The sequence below is a fragment of the Balaenoptera physalus genome (assembly GCF_965194825.1).
Source record: "Balaenoptera physalus genome assembly, chromosome: 11".
In the NCBI taxonomy this organism is placed as follows: Eukaryota; Metazoa; Chordata; class Mammalia; order Artiodactyla; family Balaenopteridae; genus Balaenoptera; species Balaenoptera physalus.
The window spans coordinates 102,578,287-102,602,991 of record NC_138896.1 but is presented as its reverse complement, the minus strand read 5'-3'; the positions used below and the strand labels follow the sequence as shown (position 1 = coordinate 102,602,991).

General features: G+C 45.5%; 2 protein-coding genes across 4 annotated transcripts in view; one reads left to right on the top strand and one right to left on the bottom strand.

The window, feature by feature from the left end:
* LMCD1 (LIM and cysteine rich domains 1) overlaps positions 1 to 24,705 on the bottom strand; it is a 69,047-nt gene that overhangs the window by 43,786 nt on the left and 556 nt on the right. The window lies entirely within an intron of this gene.
* Positions 6,448 to 24,705, top strand: part of LOC309637532 (uncharacterized protein) — a 413,691-nt gene continuing 395,433 nt past the window's right edge. Inside the window, exon 1 of the mRNA XM_082412458.1 lies at positions 6,448 to 24,544. Coding sequence (XP_082268584.1) covers positions 24,520 to 24,544 — 25 coding nt within the window. The 5' untranslated portion in view covers positions 6,448 to 24,519. The remainder of the gene's footprint in view (positions 24,545 to 24,705) is intronic.

The window sequence follows — 24,705 nt, the reverse complement described above, 5'->3', positions numbered from 1 at the left end:
AGAGCAATGGGGGGCTGAAATGAAGGGGAGCAGAGAAGGGCCAGGGTGAGATGGAGTTTCAGGACGAGCATGAGACTCGGAATTAGAAAACGGGATTCTCCTCCAAGCCCAGCTTCTCTCTCTCCTCGTGTGACTCGGTTTTCTCCTCTGGAAATGAGTCTTCTCTGCCCTTTTTGCCTCAATAGGGCGGTTGTAAGTATCATGTAAGATGGAAAGGTTGTTTGTGAAGTGAGGTAAGTATTTACCATTGTTTAAAAAAAAAAAAAAGTCCAAAACTTGGATGGAAGGCAGAAAGGTGGGTGGCACATCCTTCAGTGTCATATGGTGGCAATATGACATTTTCTCCACCCCACCCCATCCCTGCAAGGATTATCTAGAGAAATTTACTTCTTGCTATTCTTAGACTCGGTGAAGTTCCATGTTAACGTGTAGATTTTTGTCCAGTAGAGATACCAATACAAATAGTTTTTGTCCTTTTGAAAAAGATAACCCCAAGGGTTATGGTTGATTGTCTTGTAGGACATTAACTAGTTATATACCTAACCTATCAATCTTGTCCTAACATTAAATTGCCTAGGAACCCCTAACTCTTCAAATGCTTTTTGAACTGCTCTAAGTAGCTTACTGGTTCCTTCATTATATAATGAGTTGAATATAATCTTTGCTAAGCTTCATTTTATAGTTGCACAAGAATCATGCTTTTACCTTTTGAAAACTGTATCTTAACACCATCACATGCCCTCCTGACTATGCATGGGTTTGCTCTCTGAGCTGGGGTGTTCTGAACTGACACTGAATTCTCTTCCAAGCCAAGCATTCCGACTTGTCTTTTACAGGTAAACTCTATAAGCATACCTGTGTTACTGGTCAATGTGCTTTGTTACTTAAAAACGTCCCTTTTCCCCCCGGGGGTTCCAGGAGAGAAGGTGTAGAGACGATGGAGATGGGTGGGGGAGGGGTGAAGTTATGAGAAGGTCCAGAAGAGAGCTGAGATCATATACAGAAAAATGATCCCGAAATTACCTGACTACCCTCAACAACCCCAAAATAAAAACCGCTCGACAGTCCACGAAGTGATTTCACTTCACAAAAGCATTCTCTTCCTTAATGATGGTGACAGCCCTTGTGAGGTGTAGTCATTATTCCCAGTCAACAGGTGACGTCAGCCCGTGAGTCTGAGAGAGGACAAGCACCTTGCCTCTTCAGAATGGTCTGGACCGGAGCCCCTCTGGGAAGGGCGGTCTGCTTAGTCTGTCCTTACTTGTATTACAACTTTAAGCAAAACTGTTTTGTCTTTCCTAATGGTTATGATTGTAGCTAACATTGATTGAGTACATCTTAGGTGCTGGGCGTACACCAAGCATTTTCATAATATTTACTTTAAGCTTCTTGATGAGCCCACCAGAGAGGCACTTCTAGTAACCTCATTTTCAGGTGAGGAAACAGGCCCAGAGAGGTTATGCCTCCGCTTTGAGATCCAACAGCCAGTAAGTGATGGAGCCCGGGAGTGAAACCAGGCACAGGTGTTGCTTCTTTGCTATGCTCTCATCTACTGTTCTGTGGCGCTTTCCACCACAGGTGCAGCACTTTAGAGTTTATAAAGTGTATTCACATCCCTTATCTCACTTGGTTTTCACAACAACCCTAGGATGTCCGTATCTTGCATTTGGCTCAGGAGAAAAACAAGCTCACAGAACTGATAGGCTACGCTGCTCAGGACATGATTTCACACTCACGTCTTTGGAATCTAGATCCTGTGACTTCTTACCACACTGGGCGTCTCCAGACCCCAGACAGCCTCCCACGAGCCTAGCCTTGACTCGGGGCCTCGGACCACTTGGGTCCAAGGGGGTGGGCAGCGTTTCTGGACGGATGGGAGGTCCTGGAAGGGTTAGGGGCAAGGGTAGGACAAGGTCATGATCACCTTGGTTCCAGGATTTCTACCAATTAACCCTGTTCTGCCAAATAAAGTGTAGATGTTCAAGGCAACAGACAGGCTTCAGTGGGAGAGGTGGCAGCCAGAGGAGAAAGAGAATCAGAACCACGGGCAGTGCCTATGGGAGAGAAAGCCAGACCCTGGCTTCACCTAGTTTATCTGCCCTGCCCTGGAAGCCTGAAATGACTGCTGGTCACGAATGCATAGGACCAGGCCAGGGAGCTGGCACTCACTGAAACTCTGACTGAAGTTTGCATTTTAATTTAACCCATGCACTATAGGCAATGTTAAGAAACCTTTTCTAGATATTTTGGGGCCTGTACACTGACTTCTGTAATAACTCACATAAATATACAATTACAAATGCAATCCATGCCAGGAAGGAGAAAAGGCATGTGCCATGAGATTGTACTTGAGTAGGAGGATTTGATCTAGTCTGTGTGTGTGTGTGTGTGTGTGTGTGTGTGTGTGTGAAGCAGCGTTTCTCAAGTTAATCAGACACTCTGATTAGCATACAGATCACCTGGGATCTGGCTAGTGTGCAGATTCTAGTCTAGCAAGTCTGGGGGGAGCCTGATATTCCATAGTACTCCCGACCTCCCAGAGGAAGCCAATGCTGCTGGTCTGGGGACCACACGTTGAGTAGCCAGGGACTCCATCAGTGGTTCCCAGACTTGTCTGCCCATTAGCATCACCTGGGGATCTTTTCGCACTTCCAAAGCCTAGGCTGAATCCCAGGGCAGTTTAGCTCCAGTCTCTGGGGATGGACCACGGGCTGTAGGCATTTGGGGAAGTTCCCCAGGGGATTTTAATGTGCAGACAAGTTTGGGAACATCGAGGCCTCACCACTGGGCCCTCAGCTGTCCAACGTGGGCTTGAAGGCTCTCAGATCCTTGGCTTAATGTCTCCCCCTCCCATACTCCACTCGCAGACCACCCCCCACCCCACTGTGAGTTTTTACAGGCCGCCTGAATTTTGCTATTGTCCTTGCATTTTGGTCCCATCTGCCCTGGCACAGGCCTGCGTCACAGGCTTCCTTGCCAGATGCAGTAACTTTCTTAACAGCGAGGCAGAAAGGAAACCACACCCTTCCTCTTCCTTTAAATTTCACTGGCTGCCTGAAGCCCCTCGGGGGCTCTCACGGATCCTGAGATCCTCTACCAGGCCTGAGGTCAGGGGTGGTCCTCCCCCTGCCCACCCGGGGCCAAAGCAGGGGCTGAGGGGTTGTGCCAGACGGAGGAGCCCAACCTGGCTATGGCTTCAGGTCTTGGCCAAGAGAACCCTGTTTCCCCAAATAGGAAAGACTGGGATGTGTAGCCCAGACCCTGGCGGGTTCTGTCTTTTATTCCCTCCGCCTTAAGAGGACTGGCTCAGAACATGGTAGCAACAGACAAGAGTGTGCAGAAGCGAATGCTGGCAGTCTCTCCCCTTTGCCAAATTTCCATCCTGCGCCGTCTGACCCACGCTCTCTATGATGACGTGTAAGTCAGCCACGGAGACAGGTTTGGATAAAGTGCCCCCTAAAACCACAGCGAGTCCCAGACGCAGGGGCAACATCCTCGTCTACATTAGAGGTCATATCTGGGGGCAGAGTGTGTGTGTGTGTGTGTGTGTGTGTGTGTGTGTGTGCGTGTGCGTGCGTCCAAATCTACTGTTTCTCCCCGACGTTTGCTCCTTGGGAATTTCTCTTCCTCTGTCTGGACAAGCACGGATGTGAAGAAATCTCTCCAATTAGGAAAAGAGACTCTCTTTTCGTAAATTGTGCAATGAGGATAAAAATGCACAGACTAAACAAATTCAGATGAGCCCTACTGATCTAGTGCTTAGAATTCTGTGCATGGAAAACTGTTTCTTTTTTCTTTCTGGTTTTAAAGACCAATCCTATTTCAAGTGACAGAAAAGGAAAACATTGGGTGGGCGACGAACGGATTGCAGAAGTGGCTGAGTTGCTAGTATTTTAGGGTAAAGACTCAATTATTTTTCCTGTTACGTGTGTGTTGAAATTTATCCCATGGACTGGCTGTGGTTGGCAGAGTTAGTCTGATGGATTTAGCTCAGGATGTTAGGAGAGTCTGGTGTCCCAAAGAAAGTTGTTAACAAATGCCCAACAAGAGTACTTTTCACTCCTGTGAGAAATGATGTTTCATCTGGGTTTTGTTTTGGTTTTGTCCATCAAGATAGTTTGTACAGGTTCAGCTCTAGGAGAATTTGGGTTTGGGATAAAATATACCATGTTCTCCTTTGCTGTCCTTTTTTTTTTTTTTTAAGTTGAATATAGTTCCCTGTGCTATACAGTAGGACCTTGTTGTTTATCTATTTTATATACAGTAGTTTGTACCTGCTAATCCCAAACTCCTAATTTATCCCCCCCACCCCCTTCCCCTTTGGTAATCCCAAGTTTGTTTTCTATATCTGTGACTCTATTTCTGTTTTGTAAATAAGTTCCTTTGCATCATTCTTTTTTAGATTTCACATACAAGTGATATCATATGATTTGTCTTTCTCTTTCGGACTTGCTTCACTTCATATGATAATCTCTAGGTCCATTCACGTTGCTGCACATGGCATTATTTCATTCTTTTTTATGGCTGAGTAGTATTCCATTGTATATATGTACCACATCTTCTTTGTCCATTCTTCTGTCAGTGGACACCTAGGTTGCTTCCTGTCTCGGCTATTGTAAATAGCACTGCTATAAACATTGGGGTGCATTAATTTTTTGAATTAGAGTTTTCTCTGGATATGTCCCCAGGAACTGTCTGCTTTCTCTCAATACATCATGTTTAACAGGTAAAATTAAGTTAAAATCAGGGTGGCCAGGAAGGAGCATGGAATTCACGGATGCTCTAGAGCGCGTGAAAGGTGAACAGGAAGCATGGTGGGCCCAGACCCTTTGTGGGGTGAGGGGCCTGCTGCTCCTGTATCTCCCACACCAGCTGTCCCTGAAGTGGGTCCCAATCATCTGCTCAGGCTCCTCAATGAGCATGTTCCAGGAAAGTTCTAGAAACCACCATCCAGTTCCTCTTCTCACTTCCTTGATTTTCCTAGACTAGGTTCCCTCCCCCCTCCCCCGTTAAGTTCCTGACCGCCATATACAACCGTTTACGGAACATTTCTAATAGTTGTAATCACTTATTTGGTTCTGTTCCCCTCCGCGGGAGGAAATGATTGGAGATCCCCATGGTTCGCACCATGTGTGAACAAAAAGGGTTAATCTGGCTATGAAAACCAAGTAGGAAAACAAATCCATATGTGGACAGGGAGATATAAAATGAAAGCCTTCTCTGTTTAAGACCCTGCTTTTGCCTCCCCTCCCCCAGCCCTTGTCAGACAAGCCTCACTGATTTGAGGTTGGTTCCAGAAAAGCACGAATGCCCAGACCCCCTGCCTTTGGGGTGGCTGGTTGTAAAACCGCACTCCACCCCCAGAGCTGACCCCATGCTCAACCGGCTGCATCCTGGGGGTTTCCCCCCAATGAAAAACGAATTATTGCCATCGTGATTGCCTCAGCTATCTGGCCTGCTTGGCTGAGTCTATTAGTAATGTCTGCCCTGTACCACATCATCACTTGGCAGGACGGTGCGGACACCGAATGCTCAGGCAGCCACGATAGGGGATTATCTACCCCTTTTTCCTTTGCCTTCTTTCTGTCTGCCTTTTCGATAAATTGACTCTTCTGTGTTTTTAGCACTTTCATCAAAAAAGAATCCAAGAGGCGACAAGACTCAAATCAGTGCATTTTTCAAGGGTTGGCAGCTCATGGAAAGGCCTGACAGGAAGGCTGTTTGGACTGAATAGCTGTAGCAATTCTATGAACCAGTTGGAGTGGAGGGTTCCTCTCTCAGCTGGCACCGCCAGAGCCCTTGCAAGGGAGCAGCCTTGAAATATTCGCAGAGTATCTTTTATTACCTTTCACAGGTGATGGGGCTGGGGTCACTTCGAAAAAAGAGCAGTCCTGAGTGGGGCAAAAAAGTCCCATGTCCTAAACTGAGCCACTGACGGCTGGGGGCTGGATCTGTGTGACAGCTATGGAAAATCTAGGGAGTTGTCAGCCCCGGCCCAGGACTCTGACTCCTTTGTTTAACATTCTAGTGGCAGGGCGGAAAGCAAACCAGCCTCTTGGGCTGCCAGCTTCTTGCTGATAGCTGATGTTTACGTGTGGTTGTATCCAAAGCAGGTCCACAAATCTTCTGTGTCAGGGACCCTGCTGGACTCAGGTGATAGGATTTTTAGGACTGAACTCTTATTTCCCTTTGACTCTAGCTCCCTTTGAACCAACTGCAGACGCTGCCAGGGGTACCGTGCATAGCGCATCGTCAAGCACAGACAGATCAAACCAGCCCAGGGGGCAAAACCCTTCTCTCCCATTTTTGAGAATCGCCCGTTTCTAGAAAAGCCCGCCCATTATCCGAACATGTCGCTGGCTGCTTACTTAGTCAATGTGAGGAGAGGTCCTCCTGCCTCTCGTGCCACCCACCCACTCCCCCCCGGCCCCAGACTTTTTATGGACCTTTTGAGACCCTCAGCTTCCCAGAGCATGCGCACTGTTTCTTCAGCTGTGAAAGGGATTTGCACAGGGCAGGAGCTGACCTGGCATTTCTTGCCTAACTTAAGTGTTTCCAGAGGCTCCGACACAATCTTTTTTTCCTTGGAGTTGTCTTTTTTCTTTCGTAGATAGGCCCTGCCAGCTTTTGGGGAGATGTAAGTAAAGCCACCAGCCTCGCTCAGAGCCAGAAGTTATCCAGTCCTCCTGGGAATCTTATTTACAGGTTTACGAAGTAGCTCGGGGGGAGTTGAGATAAAAGAAAAGAAAGTCCTTGCAGGGAGTCTTTACCGCCCGCCACCCCTTTCCCAAATGAGAGCAAGCTTGGTGCCCCCAGGTTACCCTCGGAAGTGAAAATCTCACTGGCTGCGGGGTTCTTAGGTTTGGACCCTTGATAGACTCCTCCTCAAGTATAAAACTGTAAGCTTGAGGCTGGCAATATTTACTCATTCTGTCTCTCCAGTTTTACTACGACTCTCCTGATTTTAGAGGCCTGATGTCTTAAGAACAGCTTCCTATAAGGATGTAATTTGGGGGGTGTGGTCGTGTGCCTCTGAATTCTGAACTTGCAGCATCACTGAGCTTTCCAAGGATAACACACTGTTATTGGTGTTAATTTTCGAAATGGGGGCGGGGCACTTAGCAAACCAAATTGGAGAATTTTTTATCTTGCCTATCTGAATCTTAATATCTTAAAAGGAAATGGGCGTGTAAATGTACAGCACTGTTATTAAATGTCTGAAGGCTTTGCTTATATAAACGATTCCTGCTGGGAATCTCATGGTTAACGTATAGGACAAGGGAAGCATTGAGACACACGCTTCCTTCAGCCAACACTGGTGCCTTGAAGGAAAAAAGCACTTGTGTTTTTGGGCGGTGTTTTTCATGAGACGTTTTTTTGGTTTAAATCAAGTATCCTTATAAATGACTTCTCTCTTCTCTCTTTATTGCTGTTAAAACTAACATTTAATACACTTTCAAATATTTTATCCTTTCCTTGATTTTCCCCCTACATAAAGCACTAGTTGTCCATACTCTACAGAGTTGAATTCAGTGTTTACGAAAACCTGACACAGGAAAATCACTGATGCTTAGAAAGGGAAACACCTTAGAGAGGATTTAGGCCAAGTTTTTCATTTTTATGAAACAGAAGTTAGCAGATGGTCATTCACTTTGCCACTTTTCAAGGTCCCACCTTTGAAGCTCACGGAACACAATGAATATGTAAAATCAGAGATACTGAAGCCAAGTTCCTTTCCAGAAAATTATCTCTGGAGTAAATTTAGAATTATTCATTTAACCATATGCCCTAGAAAAGACGCCAAATTCCTCTATACCTCTAAGCCAGCCCATATGCAGTTCCCTCTGCTTGGACCATCTTCCTCATCTCTCTCCCTTCACCTAACACACTCCTGTTCGTCCTTTAGGTACCCCTATCACAGGGTCTTAGAAAAGCCTGTATCTTGTACTTCTTTGTGGTACCCATCACGATTGTAATTATTTAATCACGGATATAACTCTTCAATGTCGTTCTTTCCTGCTGGGCCGTAAGTTCTATGGGGGCAGGGTCCCTGTGTGTCTAGTTCATTTCTCTATCACCAGTGCCTCAGGCAGTGCCTTGCACATAGTAGCTCCTCAATAAACATGGGTTTCAATAGCTTCCTTGGTAACGCTTTCAGTTCTGCCTTAGAGCAATGCTTCTTGGTGCCGTAAAAGCTAACACATAATAGAGATCTTCCATTTGAGGCAGCTGTCTGCAGGACAAGTTGGAAGAAGATACCCCTGGTTTCCTGTGGTTTCCAGAATTCTAGCCTCCCCTGGTCACCCAACCCGCCTGGGCAGCCCTTCTCTGCTCCCCTCACTTGCTCCCCTCCCCCCTCCAAGGTTCCAGCCCTGGCTCTGGTCTCCCCTTGGTTCTCAGGATGCTTCTCTCTTATGCATCAATCTGCTCAAACGGCTTCAACTCTTCCCTCCGGCTCTTGGCATCATTTCCAGGAGTGTGTTCAGCTCCTGCAAACTCTCTATGGATAGACTGATGGAATCGCCAACTCACCTCCTTTGCCACCCAGACCCACTGGTTCTCCCACGTTTATGGAATCCCTGCTCATCCGGTCACCTGGACCTGCGGTCTGAACCCTAGTCAACTGCTGGAAGAAATGCTCTTCTTCTTCCTGGGCGGAGGCTGGCTTTTCCTCCTTGAGGGGCCCATTTCTAGTTTGTGTCACCCCTTCTGTAGTGGACCCCAGAAGGTAGGAGATGTTGCCCTGATGGGAGGATCAGTTTCTGAACCTTCTGGAAGGGGACTCACTAGAAGGAGAGAGAGTCGGACTTCTCTAGAGAAACTCAGAATGGAGCAAACGCAGGCTTGTCCATGAAATAGAATATATACAAGCACGGGGAACTTGTGAAAACTCAGGCCAGTCGGGAGAGTCATCAAGTTCTGCAGACTTTCCTTGGCATTTCTGGCCTTGGCCCATTGCTTCGGAATAGCCCTTCATCTGCTCCTGCCCTAGACGTGATGCGCCGGCGGAGTGCTGGCGGAGCACCATGCATGTTGGAGTTGAACCTGAACTCTGGCTGCTTTTTTCACTGCCCGTGTGACCATGGCGAGCAGTTCCTGCTCTCTGAACCTCGATTTTTTAAATGCATCGTCTTTAAAGTGGATAATTCCTACCAGCGTCATGGGGTTGTTGTGAGAATCCAATGTGGTAATTTATGTAAGAGATATTGAAAATTGGAAAGTGCTGTAGAGATCAGGTATTATCAAGTATTAGGTGTTTATGAAGCCCTATGTTCCTTCTTCCTAAATCCTATCCTCAGTATACCATCTGTGTGATTGTTTACTTACAATTTTTCTTCAAACAGATCACTTTTAAAAAACCTCTTTCTTAAAAAAAAACCTTTATCCCTAAAATGTATAAAAATAGGAATTAAGCCACAGACATAGAAAACAAATTTATGGTTACCAAAGGGGAAGGGCGGGGGGGAGGAATAAATTAGGAGTTTGGGATTAACAGATATATACTACTGTATATAAAAGAGGTAAACAACAAGGACCTACTGTATACAGAAAGAAATATTCAATACAGAAAACTATATTCAATATCTTGTAATAACCTATAATAGAAAAGAATCTGAAAAAGAATATATATATATACACACACGTGTGTGTGTGTATAACTGAATCACTTTGCTGTACACCTGAAACTAATACATTACAAATCAACTATGCTTCAATAAAAAGTTTGTTTTGAAAAAACAGGAGGTAGCCATAAAAAATACAATAAATATGAAACAACAACATTAAAGTCTAGCTAATACTCTTGCCGTTTTAAAGCTCTGAACCTGAGGACTGCTCTCCATCTGTTCAAAGTGACACTGGGCAAGGGATCCAGGTGTTAAAGCCATTTTAGCACCAGGTGCAGACTTCCTCCTGGATATAATCCAAAGGATGAAAGAACTGAAAAGGGAGACAAATTCTGACTAATGTGATTCAACATTGTTAATGCATGTCTGGGTACCAACTCAATTCATCTGTGACCAACAAGTTCATGGCCCATCGTTCTGGAACCCTGTAAACATGTTCGGTATAGATGAGAAATGGTTTAGAGGAAAGAGGGGGAGCTGAACATTTAATTCATGTTTATCACATTAGCTGTGTCACTGTGGCAATTTACTTCATCCCTCTGAACCTTAGTTTACTCATCTGTAAAATAGGATTTGTGTAAAGATTAGGAAGAAACTATGTAGCACAATGCCTGGCACATAGCCTGTGCTTGATAAGTGCAGTTAATATGCCAAGTGCAAGGGCAAGGCTTCTGTTTTTGCCCCTCATACCAAGAGCAGAACTGGTTCCAGTTTCTGGTGATTTGGTTCCGAGGAGTATGGAATGACTAATAAAAGTGAGGAGAAAATTTGGGGCCATTTTTCTACTCGCAGAGTAAAGAGGAGAATTAAAGTGATTAACTGGACCATTCAGATTTTCAAAAGATGGGAAAAATAGCAGCCAACAAAGCAGTTTCACCCAGCAGAGCTTTGAATAGGCTTATCTACTCTTTCAAAAAAAGTGTTCACGATCAGCACAGTGTCAAAGGCTGGGCTAAAATTGTAAAGTACCGAGAGGTGTTGATATTAAGCATTTTTAAAGAAGGGAATGCCAACTCTGAGCCTTCAGGATGAGAAGAAATATGATGGGTCCAGGACCGTCTCAGAATTTCTTGCACTTCATAGAGCATGTGCTTGGCAGTGATTCTGCCACTTTGCTGAGTTTGCTAACGTGGCTGAGGAAAGGCAAAACTCTTAAAATCCACACAGATGGAACTTTTCCACTGGCTCTATTTGGGTATAAATATTCATTAAGGACTAGAAACTTAAAGTAGATATCGGTCTGAGCTATGAGTGGTTTGGACTGAATTTCAGCCAATTTTCAGTCGTCCCTCTGGATCTTATCTCTCAGGAGGGCCAACCCTTCTGAGGTTCGGCTGCTGTTGCTTAGAGGTCCCAGCCAACTTCCTCCCCAGACCAGAGAAATCACTCGAGTTTGTTCTCAAGAGACTTCCAGACAGAAACAGGGGGCCTCCAGGTTCAGATGAAGGTTTGAGTTTGTTGTCTGAAGGAAGGAAACAAATGAAGGCTTGGCTCATCTGCCGTCTTAAAGTCCATCCTTTTATAGATGAGTTTGAAGGAGGAGAATAAAACTGGGGACCAGATTTCAAAAGTTCCGAGTCTGCTTTGCAACGGTGCCTTCCCATCCCCCTCACTTTCGTTTCTTTTTCATCTTGAGATCCTTCCTCAATACTCCCAAGGAGTCTTCCTCCCACTCATCTGGCCCCGTTCCCATCATCTTGCCAGTTCTGATCGTGGCCCACGAATCAGAAGGTTTTAGATTACGCAACGTGTATGGGGCTGTGGAAGAGGTTAATAGTCTCACCTACTCTATTCCATGTCTGTCTGTGTCCTCCGACCCCATCTTCTCTCTCTCCCTCTCTATCCTCTCAGGATTCCTTGTCTCTGTCAGGAAGGAGAACCAACTTGCTCTCACTTCTTTCGATACCTTTCCTTCTCTCTCCTGTATCCTGATTCCGTCCCATTTCCTTTTCTGTCCATAATATTACTGAGCCCTTACTGTATGCAGCCTTTCCGGGGTGACACAAAGGAGAATTAAGGCATGGTCCCTGCCCTCAAGGAGCTTACTCATGGAGGATGTAGGGACAAAAAAGATGTTACGGGACAGGAGTTAAGCGGGTGGGACAGTGATAGCATGTGTACCAGGACCATTAGGGAAACTAAACGTCCATTCAGTAGGAGAGCAAATCCATGCTGGGAGTTCAGAGGAGAGAGAACTTTGTCTGCACTGCAGGCTTCATGGAGGAAGGCACTGAGGAATGGATGGGACTTTGGCCCATGGAGAAGAAGGCCTTTTAGTGTGCAAGTGAGGAAGAACAAGCGTTTTCAGGGAAAAAGTGACAGATCAGGTTGGGGGAAACAGAATGTTGTACTGATGGATAAGGCTGAACAGGGCCCCATCACGTAGAAACGGTAATGCCAGACTAAAGTCACTGGAGAGATTCTAAAGTGTCCTAGTGGCAGCTCCCTGGGACAAAGCTGTCTGTTAAAGTGGTACCTCCCCGGGGCTGAAGCAAGAACTCAGCCCTCAACCTCTCTGTCCCCACATCCTTCTGCTTGAATATGCAACCCTTTCCAATTATTTGTCAAATATCATCTTGATTATTTTCTAACAGTGCTTCAAGGTAAAATTTACATGCAGTAAAAATTCAGAAATCCCAAGTATTCACTTGACTACTTTATATGTATATCCCCTGGGACCACCATCCAGATAAAGAACACTTCCTGTGCTCCAGAAAGTTCCCTCATGCCCCTTTCTAGTCAATAACAACCTCTTCTTAGCCACTAGTCTGACTTCCGTCACTGCAGATGGGTTATGCCTGTTTTTGAATCTCACATAAATGGAATTAGACAGTAGGTCGTCTTTTGAGTGTGACTTCTTCTGTCCAACTTATTTAAGATTACCCATGTTGATGCATATATTAGTAGTTTTATTAATACTAAGTAGTTTTCTGTTGTGTAGACGTAAAATAATTTATTTATTCATTCTCCTGTTGATGAAGGTATGAATTATTTCCAGAGTTTGGCTATTATGAATAAAACTTCTCCAACTACTCTTGTCCAAGTTTTTTGGTAGACATCTGCGCTCCTTTCTCATGGATATAGACCCTGCTGGGTCACAGGGTAGGTGTATGTTCAATCCTATTAGAGGTTACCGAACAGTTTTCCAAAGTGGGTGTGTCATTTTACATTCTCCATGGCAATGTATGTGAGTTTAGCTGCTCCACGTCCTTATCAACACTTGCTCTTGTCAGTGTTTCGTTTCATCATTCTGTAGGGTGTATAATGCTATCTCATTGTGCCTTTAATTTGTATTTCTCTGATGAGTAATGAGGTTGAGCACCTTTTCCTACGCTTATTAGCCATTTAGACATCTTTTTTGTGTGACATGCCTATTGAAGTCTTCACCTATTAAAAAAAATGGATTGCTTTTTCAAAATGATTGATTTATAGAGGTTATTTATCTATTTTGGGTTACAATCCTTTGTCAGATATATGTACTATGAATATTTTCTCTCTCTGGGTTGTCTTTCGATTTCTTAGTGGTATCTTTTAATGAAATCGAGTTAATTTTGATGACCAGCTTTCATATTTATTTACTGAGCATTCCCTCCAGATGCAAGAGTCATAAGGATATAAAACTTAGACTACTTTCTTACCGTTCTAGCATTCCATATAGTAATAAGCTATGACAACTTTGCAAATCATCTTTAAAAGCTTTTCAGAAAGATATTACCCTATTTACCAAGGTGTTCTTCTTTACCTTCGTAGCTGCCTCTGATTTCCTATTACCCGCCCACCCCCCCTTACTTTTGATCAATCAGGTACTTTGCATGTGGAACAGTGCTGATTTTTCATGAGTGTTTATGATATGAGGTTGGAGTTCTTCCCTTAGTGATTTAAAATTTCCTGTTTCCTCTCACTTGACATGTCTTTCCACTCAAAAAAAAAGAACTCTCTTCCAAGGAACAGGATAGTTTGGTGGCACAGAAGTGGCCTTCCCTATTGGGTGAGGATGGAAGTACCTAGCTGGAGGAGGTGACACACGTCCCAAAACTGATGCCAAAACAAAAAGTGGGGGCTGTCTTTGTGCCATGTCACTCAGTTAAAAGCATATTCTAGGCCTCCCAGCAGGTAGGAAGTAACCCAGGAAATAGATGCTCTGACCTCAGTCTTGACCAATATGTAGGACTTGGTCGGTGAACCAGAATCAGAACGTTAGAAAAATGTGGCCATTGCATCCTTGAACTAAGGAACTGAGGAAACAGAGAGGACCAATGGGGAGTGGCGGGAAGTTGTAGAGAGAAGAGATTTTAGCTCAAAATAAGAAAGAGCTGTCTAATAATTAAAGGGGTTCAAAAAACCAGATCTCTTGACGAGGTTTCAGTGCTTGTCAGTGGTTCTTACAGCATCTGGCCCCCTGGTTCATCTCCCATTTAAGGTTTTGGATAGGCTACTTGGACAAAATAGTTTTTAAGTCTTTCTGAACCTGAGATGCTAAGACACCCTGAATTCTAATCCTAGCTCTTCTACTAATTACCTCTGTGACCTTGAGCACATCACCTAACCTGCTGGATCTCTCTCCTTGTTTGTTAACAAGGAAGTTGACCCAGGGAACCTGTAAGTCCTGTTCTACCTCTTAAAAATTAATTCTAATTGCTGAAATATACAGTATAATAATTATTCAAATAAGGATATGATGATTTTCCTCGTGATGGTCTCAGCCCTGGGCTGGGTCCAAGGAAAGGTACAGGGTGGTGACAAGAGCCGTTCTAATTAGCGTGAATCTTAGTATAAGGTGTGTTTTCTCCACAGGCTGTTTGGGCCTGTTGGCTGTGAATGAGGACAGACTTGAGGAAACACAACTTTTCCATCAAACCTCACCTCTTTGTCAGATCCTTGCAAACACAGGGATGGTCCCCAGAATTTTATTTTCCAGATAATTGGCAGGGAATCATCTGGGATTTTTATCCCCTCTCTGTGTAACGTACCACAAGCAACTGAAAAAATCAACTGACAACAATCATCCCAGTGGCATTTTGATATCCAAACCATATGGTTTTCATTTTGAGGCATCACCTGCTCAAAAACATGGCAAGAAGAGACCCACAGTCTCAGACCAAGTCAGAAATCTGAAGAACGGTGCAAAAGGAATTGTTTTGATGCAAGAGTCTGGATCTCGTTACTCAAGTCTCCATATTTCAAAAGGCTGATTTTTCCTCCTCACAGTTTATCAAGGAATCCTCTGTAGGATTTCTTTTCCTCTAATTACCATTTAAATGACTTGAGAATTGGGAGGTGAATAAAACTCGGGGTGGACACACCATCCTACGGTCCTCTGAATTGTGTTTTCACATTCTGCTCACAAGGACAGCGTGCTGAATTTTGCAGAGGGTGTGTGTGTGTCTGTCTGTCTGTGTCTCTGTGTGTTCCTTTCTTTCCATATATGTTGCATATCCTCAGTTAACTTTTTTTTTTTTTCCTTTGATCACAACACAAATCTACATCTTCCTGCAAAAATTCAAACTGACTGGAGGTGAGCTTGCTGGAACTCCTTTGCTGAGCTTAGGAGTTTTAAGCATGCCAGCTGGCAGGCTCTGCTATCCCATCACCCCCAAGGGTTTTGGTTGAGAGGCGAGAGGAACAAGTTCTCATACGAGAAACGTACAAGACATGCCTGATGGATGGATGGATACGTAGGAACGTATTTCTCTGTAGTTCAAGATGGACGATATTCCCCAAATTAGAAGTCAGATCAGATGGAGAATATGCGTCTCAGGCTTGGAACGCATAAAACTGGCCTGTGACCCGATCCTAACACTCATTCATCCTTGTCTTTCAACACTCAGCTCAGATGCCGTCTCCTCGGTAAGCTTTCCCTGACCTCCCCAGGTGAGGTTAAGTACTTCCTCTTCTGATCTCCCTCACTCCCTCGATTGTACCTCTGATCAAGGCCTTTGGCACTGCTTTGGTTCTCTTCTGGCCAAACTGGCTGTTCTGTCTCTCAAACCATCAGCCTCTGGGATTTCTTTCCTTTTTACTTCTCCGCTTCCCAGCTCAGTCCCTGGCTTATAATAATTACACGGAATACGTGTTTGCACAGAATAAATTCTTAAAGTCAGCCAAATCAGAGGTGGGTAATAAGTGTCATCAAAATAATGTTTTCATTCTCTTTACCATTTCACTCTTATTGGCTCTTTCAGTAGTGATGATAATTCTTGTGTAACACACATTCATTAGTTGTCAAATACTGTGTTAAGAACTTAATAGATTATTGTTGTGACGACAATTTTTAGGCCCACTTTATAGATGAAGAAACTGAGGCTCAGAGGTAATGTGATTTCTCCAAATAGGAAACACGTGGCAGAGCTGGGATTTGAACCCAGTTTGTCCATTCTAAGGACCTCGGATCTCAATCCACTATGGTTGTGTGTGTGCATGTGTGTTTTTATATCTGCATACATGTGTATATTTGTGCACACGTGTGTGTAGAATACTGTTAAAGCTTTATGTCGACAGAAGTCTTAATCTATTTGAGCCCTTTTGACTGTCTGATATGGAAGTGTCCCTTCTCTGAACCATGTTTTAAATGCACAAATTAAAATATGTAGGATTACAAAGGAAATGAATATTACTGAAATAATATCAATATATAAAAACAAATCTGTAATTTAGTAACACACGGGCCTTTGTTAAATTAATTAACAAGACCAGCTGTGGATTTAATTACTGTTATTTCAGAATAAGGACAAGCATGAGCGGTATGCCCGGCATTTCTCTTGGCTGTAATAGGATTATGAAAACATCAGATTTCCATCGGTATGAAGGGAACGGGGCCTATTTCCAGTTATCATTTTCTAACTTAAATGTCATATACAAAAAAAAAAAAAAAAAAATGGCATAGGGGATGCTAAACTGCCAGGGCTTTTGTCTTCATTTATAATGGAAGGAAATGCTATATTTCAGTTAGAGGTTGAGTATATAAGGATGCAATAGTTTTCTTAATTTACGTCCCTCAATTCTATCCACAGATCCCGGGTTAAAAACCTCTCCTCTATCTACTAACAAGATTAAAAACAAAATCTCCCTCCCAGACTTCCTCTAAAATAAGCCTCAAATGCTGACCCCTCCCCCCATCAGAGCCAGCCCCCTTAACAAGGACACTGGTGGCCACAGGGCCAAAGCTGGGGCGGGGAGCACAGGTGTGCCTTGGCAGGTGGGTGGCTCTCCTCCAGGATGAGGGCAGGGCTGGGCTGCACGTTCCCTCCACCTCTTCCAGCCAGAGGATTAGCCAGGTCAGTCACCTTGGTGGGCAGCCTTGTGAATCGGTACGTGGAAATGCCTCTTAGTCATATAGCCCAAATAGACGCTACCTTCTTAAGGCAGGTTTCTTATGGGGCATTAGTCAGCCCAGAGCTCTCACCCCATGCTCCTGCCCTTTGGTGCCTCTGACACCAGCACCAGGAAGGACAGAGCCTGGGGTGTTGAGCCGCCTGAGGACATGCGCTGAGCACAGACAACTGGTCTACCACCAGTTGCGAGGGGGCTGACGGGGCCACTGCTTACCGGTGGTACTTGAGAGCTGCCAGTAGCCCCCTTGCCTCAGACTTCTCTTCACTCAATGCCCTGTTTAAAATGCAACAGCTGGGGGCAGAATTGTCATACTTATTTCACTGTTACACTGTAGAGATGACTGAGGTTGGGAGTGGCTCAGATGTGTGTAGTGCTGAAATCTGAGGGTAGACAGCAGAAGAGGAGGAAGAGGGGTGTGTGTGTGTTTGTGATGGGGGAGGTCAAGGAACACACAGAGTGAAAGAACACTGCCATTATTTGGTTCTTCTCTTACCGTCATGTAAAACACATTGCACTAGACTCAAGTTTACATGGCAGGAACCAAAACTTTCTTATTCACTGCCTTGTACTGAGCGCTCAGCACATAATAGGTACTAAATAAATATCTGCTAAACGAAGAAATGGGTGACTATTACCCTGTCTTATAAGCAAGACATCCGAGGCCTTGGCGAGGGTAAGTGCCTGGGTCAGATCACCCAGCTGGGACCAACGAGTGGTCTCAGCAAAGGGGAGGGCTGCTTTTTGGAAGTGTGGCAACCACACACCCAAGGCAAATTGTTGCCATTGTCATGATTTTTGCAGACGATGTGACCAGAGTCTATTTATGGCCAGGTCTAAGTTTAGCTACAAAGAGAAGGTCCTGCAGTCTGATACCTTAGAAGCCACCTGTGACGTCAGTAAGCTGAACTTGGTCTTCCACGTTCTAGCACTTAACTACCTATGGGATTTCTGCACTGGGCTGATGAGAGGGCATACCAATAATAGCAGGAGGCAATATTATTTTCAGAACGTACTATGCATCCGGGCACTTTACCTGCTTTATCTCATTAGACTCCTTAAATATAGCACTATTATTAATTCCCTTTCTCAAATGAGGAACTAGAGGTCCAGAGAGGATAAGCAACTTGGTTGCAGACCTAGAAAATGTCAGAACTACGTGTCACATCTAGATCTCCATGCTTGCAAAGGCTGCATGTTTAGCCACTTCTCAAAATGGCCTCTGAACCATGTGGCCAAAGCTACGTTCACAGCCAAAATGTTCACCTGACCTTCTGAGCTTTGAAGGTATGAGGGTGACATGAAATCAGGGTACCATGGCCATGGAAGTGATGGAAGAGAGAAGATACCCTTTTCTCCTTCATTCTTAAAAGATGCTGTGAGTCAGTGCATCTCTGCTATATCACATGTAAATTTTGGATGTGACATTTTCCCCCCATGTCCCATCTGCCACATGAAGGGATTGACCAAGCAGATCACTAGATTTGTCTCAGCTCTTTTATATAATGATTCCTTCACATTTTCTCCGAAGATTAATTTTAAGGACCTCATGTTTTAAAATAGGAGGAGGAAAAAAAAATCAGTCCATACACATATCATGTGGATTTGAAACAGCCGCCATGGGCTGGACCGTGGCACTAACTTTCTCCTTCAAAAGAGTGACTTGCCAAATACAGCCCTTGGTTTCTTCTCCCTCGGCAATCTTATTTCCTTTTAAAGCATGTCCTGGTGGGGGCTTGGGCTGTTTTGCTTGGTCCTGATTCCTGTGTTATTGGGTAGACCGTGAGTCAGGCTGACCAGGCATGTAGAGATACACATTCCAGAGGCCAAGCTTATCCCCAGGATAGAATTTCCTGGAAGCTCTGGAACTTGGATCTCTAGGATTTTTTTTTTTTTTTTTTTTTGTCACGTATCATTGCTTCTTCGGTAATTTCTGGATAATATTGTATGATTCTTTGGATTGTCTCTCTACCAGCCTTCTCTCTAGACAGTTCTATCAGACTTCTAGAAACCCAGGAAGGGAGAAATCTAGAAAGTCCTTCTTCTCTACCTGGGAAATAGCTTTGACTTGGTGTGGGTGACGGTATACACCTGGTCGTGGCCAAGAACTATCAGAGAGGCACAGATGCCTGGTTACCTTTGGCAAATGCCGGGCCATTCCTGAATCCCACTATCAGTGTGTAGGAAGGCCTTGATCTCTGTGTGAAGCCTGTAGTAATAATCCTAGTCCTTCACCACCAGATTTCTGCTTCTGATGAAAGCCTTCTGGTTTCTTCCTGCAGTGGAAAGAGCTTCAGTTTTGGAATCAGAGAAGACCGGGTATGAGTTCTTAACTTGTCATCATATGATCTTAGGCAAGTCATTTAAACTCTTAGCGTTAATTGACTCATGTGTAAAAAGGATATTAATATTTTTGCACAGTAGTCCTAAAGGCTAAGTGAGATAGGATGTGAGAAAACATCAAGCATCCTGAGTGTACTCAAAAGACATCTTTCCTTCCTTTCTCGTGCCTTTCCCCCAACTTGTCCATCCTAACAGAGAACAGATGAGTCTTCCTGCAGATCCTTAGGGGACAAGAGTCCAAATGGATGATGAAAGTAAGACCAGCACATCCTTTCTGAGAAAACATGTAAACACTTCTCATATAAAAGAGCAGACAGTGAGCAACTGGATTTCCACATCAAATATTTAGGCTTAGACACCAAATACAAGTTTCCGCCACTAAAAGAGTCTTGGTCCACATAGGAGACCTGACTTCTTGTTTCACTCTTTCTAGAAGAGCTATCTAGACAGCATTTCTGGAGCATCTGCAGATCTGTGCCACGGATACGTGCTCAGCTCCCAGAATGGGTTCAGGATAGCCCCAGTGTTGCATGTGAAGTTAAGGAAATGGTTCGATCTTGAGGGTCTCCTGTGCAAGTGGCTGGTGACCCTGCACCTGGTGAAGTCATGGCAGCTGCCAGCCACATCCTCTTCCTACTAGCCAATGAAAGGGAAGAGGGGGAGATTTCCAGACAAAGGCACTTAGAGAGCAGCAGCTGTCTCTTCTTTCTGGAGGTCCCGAAAAGCTGTTCCCCAATTCTGCTTTCAGTGGAACTGAGTTTTAGTCCCGCTTTCCCATAATCATTTGTGATTTGGGAGACAGTGTGGTATACAGGAGAGGTCAGTGGACTGCAGGGGGAATGGAGTCCAGTTCCCATTCAAGGTCGGCCACTTCCTAGGAAAAGTGACCTATCCAAAGTCACCGGTAAGTGCTTGCAGTTACTGTAATGACTCGACCCCCGCCCCAGCCAGAAAACTCTTCTTATGATACATATTTCAATGGTGTCGGATGAACACTGGGGAGATAAGAACCCCCAGGGTCTGTGCTTATCAGGACAGATTTCCACTTTATTATACAGACACTATTTTGAATGTGCAAGTTGGAAGGAAAGATTCTCCTTGCCAAAGTCAAATGGAATACCTCTTGTGGAGCCCAGTTGACCCTAGTGGGTGGGTTACAGGAGGAACTATTCCCTGACTTCTCTGCTCCTGACTTACCCTCACCGGAAGTAGCAGGAGCAGGGGTGGGAAAGGAAGATGCACATGTGAGTCTGTGCACCTGTCCCTCCTTCCTGGTCCCCAGGCCTTTGCTGAATCTAGCCCATTCTTTTTCTCCCTCGTCACCTTTAGTCAGTTAACATGGAGAGAAGATCAAACTTCGGGAAGCTCCGTAGGGGATACCACGGGATCCAGAGGGGAATACCAAAGTCATTCTCCCCCTGTCCTGCCTGTAGAACTGTTGGTAAGCCCTGGGCCGGGAGAAGGCCTTGGAGCTGAGATGGCTTAGAATAAAGCCGAGAGATGATCTGCGAGGTACCTTTCCCTGCCTTCCACCACCTCAGGGGGTGGATGCATTGGTGAAAGTCAACTGTCAGCCGCAACCCCATATATTCGGACGTGTCTGCACAACGTGACAAGCATCTGCAAGTTACAAGCAGTGGCTTCAGCATCTGTTTGGGGAGATCTTTAAGAAGGACTTGGATAATTTCTTTCTTTCTCTCTCTCTCTCTTTCTTTCTTTTTTTTTTTTTTTTTTAATATGGCTCTCTTTGGGCCAAGTTGCTTATACACCTATGGGCACGTATCCAATGGCTTGGCTATTAAAGTCTTTAAGTGACAGCTTAATATATTTCGAAGATGGAGGGAGCCAAGGCCAATTCTCGAGGAGCCGTGTTGATGTTGGATCGGCTCGCCCAGGCAGCGTGCCAGCAGTTTTGCACGCGGCAGGAACTGGAGGTGAAGGCAGGAAGGGCTGAGTACAGAGGGGAGGGCAGAGCTGGAGGACAGGAAAGCCAGGAGGGGCGTGATGTGGAGGAGGGTGGAGGGAGACGCCCAGCTGAACCTGGCAACGCACTAGGACGAACCATTCTTTCACGCTCCTCCGACGTGGTGCCAAGGGGTGAGAAATAGAACCCTCCGGAGCCGGTCCACTGGCAGACTCACAGTCAGCAGTGAACATGCCCTCTGATCTTTTTGTTCTAGTCCTTTCCAAACTCCTGCAAATGGCTCTTTGGCAGCCAAGGGGCCTGTATTCTTACGGAGCCTAATGGGCCCTGGCCCACCTTCTTAGCAATCTCAGAGAAGGGGCTTGACCTCTCTGGGTCTCAGTTTCCTAATCTCTAAAGTGAAAAGAGCTCCGTGTCTGCTTCCAGGCCTACCATTCCAGCACTCCAGAGTGAAATGCTCAGTGACTGATGGTCTCTGTTGTGTAAGCAGATTTTGTATCTGTTGGGCTAGAATGAAGACAGGGTCACCGGGCATCGTTCTAGGTTATCAAGGCTGAGCAGCTGGCTTTCGCTCAGCCGAATGAAAATCACTTACTCGTCAGATGGGCCAGTCAGCTGAAGAAAGAAAAGCACGTCCTTCATTCACCAAAAGACTCAGCAATCACACACCCACTGAAATACACAACCACCACTGACAATAACAATGGCTAAAACTATTTGCGCTCATGTGCTGAGCCCTTTGTATGCATCAGCTCATTTCATGACCACGGACGGACCCCTTGGGAGGGAGATGCTTTTAGTGTCTCCCAATTTTCAGATGAGGACGCAGACTCAGAAGTTTATCAGCTTGCCCGAGAGCACATAGCTAGTAAGTGGTGGAGCTGGGATTTGAACCCAGATCTGGTTACAAGAATACTAACCGCTTACTAAACAAGAGAAGAACACATCCACAGTGGTGGTTGATTCCACCAAGAGAAATGGCATTTGGCCTTCCAGGCTTTTTGTTACCAGGGCATGGTGGCTAGTTCCTGATTCTCAGGGAAACTCTCCATGCTAGGAAACCTCTTTCCCAGTTGAAAAACAGATCGTGACTCAAGAGCCGCCAATGGGAGCATTCGACTCAGCACAGATGAGAGGACATAGGGAACTATTTCTACGCTGTGCCACGAACTATGGATGTGACCCACGGCCAGTCCCCCTGTCTGCCCGGAATTGGATAGATGGTCTCAAAGCCTACTCCAGGTTTGGGATTTTATGTTCTCTCTCTTGAAGACTTTTTTCTGACTTTCCAGCTGCTAGGGATTCCCTGCAGCGCCCATCCCTTTGGGGGCAGGGCAGTGGAGTCAGCTTGTAGGCCCTTTGTAATCATTTCTCATTTTGTAAATAGGTCCCTTGAAGCTCTAAGGGTCCATGAAATTGTTTCAAAATGCCTAAGTGTGATTATGCCTCCTGAAGCCAAATGTTAGAAAACCCCCCACTGTTGCAGATTTTAAAAGTAAATTATGCAATAAAAGTTTTGCAGCATGCTGTTGATGTGACCCAGTGTTTAATCACCGCTGTACAGCTCAGCAAGTACAAGCTTACGCAAAAGCAAGTGGAGCTTTCCCCCCATTCCCTTCCCTTCCCTTCCCTTGACTTTCTGAGTGGATGACATGGGTTAATCAACCAAGTGGTGATCCTCCTCCACTGTCACAGTCCCAAAGGGTAAAAAATATCCACCCTTTCATCTCTACCCACCACATTCTTTTGCTAAGCCTGTAATTGGATCTAAATGGAAAATAAACGCTTTGCAGGCCAAGGAAGTTGGCACTAGAGGGGGACAGGTAGGAGACTGTGTTCCACCTCTAATCCAGATAATCACACTCTCCCATGCAAAGGAAAATAAAAGCAAGCCTTCCTCCGAGTGGTGGCCGGGGCCGGTGCTGAGGAGGGGTGTTCCGTGTATCCTGTTTCCCTTCACCCGTTAGCCGTCCACTAGCTTGTAGTAAAACCACCCCGAACCATCTGATCTTCCAGTGGACAGTGAGACGCTGCCCCTTTAGCTCTGAACTCTTTCACCTCGGCTGAATTTGGGGAGGCAGTTCAGCCAACAAATATCCCGGTTGCCGCCACAGGTTAGAAAACAATAACGCACAAATTGTACTGTCCGAGAACACCATGGTCTTAGCCCGTTCACTTGTAGTTGACTGAGTCCTGCTGTGCATGGCGTGCTGCGTCAGGACAGAGATGAGCGAGAAAGGTTTGTCCTCAAGGAGTTTAGAAAGGTGGGTAGAGAAGTGAGAGCAGTGTGCGCCTGACTCACTAGTGGGTAGAAATTACCGGGTATCTTACCAAGGTCTAACATGCTGTGAGAATTCCAAAGGAGGAGAGATGACTGGATTCTGCAGATAGTCTGGCAAATGCAGTGGGGGCAGGTACATTCCAGAGAGATGCCCTGATGAAGTCTGCCCTGGTGTACACATTCAGAAGGGTCTGATGCCCTCTGTGTATGCGAGTCTGGGGCAGGCCAGCCATGCAGTGGCGTAGCTGTAAATCAGATGCGTGAATCCTGCACCTCTAAGTGGCTGGCTTGCATTTTGATTCTGACATAGTTTTTTTTTTTTTTTCCCCTCTCATTCTACCCCTGCACACCCTCCCCCCCCCCCCACGCCTCTGGTAATGGCAGATGTCTAAAGAGGACTTTGCCCTGCAAGTCCAAGTTCTCTTTGGGAGATGACCCTACAGGGTACCATCGCTGTTACTGCTTCTGTGAGGGAGGTGGGACCTATCATCCCCCCATGGGAAACAAGGGAACTGAGGCTCAGAAAAGGGACTCGGTCATTGTGATGCAGCTAAAAAGTGGCAGGGCTGGGGTTTCGATGCCTAAGGTTTTCCTTAGGCTCTGCTGCCTGCTGGGAGCAACTCTTTGTGACCCTGGGACTCAGTTTCTCCACTGGTCTAGGCTGTCTCTCGGCTTCCTTCCAGCTCACAGGTCCTCTAAGCCTCCAGCCTGTGCCCCCTCCCAACTGCCTGCAGGTACGTAACTGGCGGTGGTTGGAGCTAGGGCACAGCTGCAGGCCCCTCAGGCAGTAATTCACCCGTGACCTTCTGGGCTCCCGGCCAGCCCTTCTTGAAAGGGAAACGTGCAGACCCTGGGGACAGAAATTAGTTCCCGTGTGCTGGAATTGCTGCCACTGCCAATATCACCAACTAAAGAAACTGGTTTCTCTCTGTGTGTGTGTGTGTGTGTGTGTGTGTGTGTGTGTGTGTGTGTGTGTGTGTGTGTGTGTGTGAGTCTGAAAAACACAAAACGCTAGGATGACGGCAAAAAGGGAGATTCCTTGTGAGTAAATATAACCCCCTCCCCAAACCTTCACCTCAATCACAGGAGGGGGAAGATAGGGTCTTTTCCCCGCTACAGACCGGAGAATTACCATTTCAGAAAAAGTTTTACCTTATTTAAATTTTAATTAGCATCATCAGAGAACTAAGATCCTTGGCAAA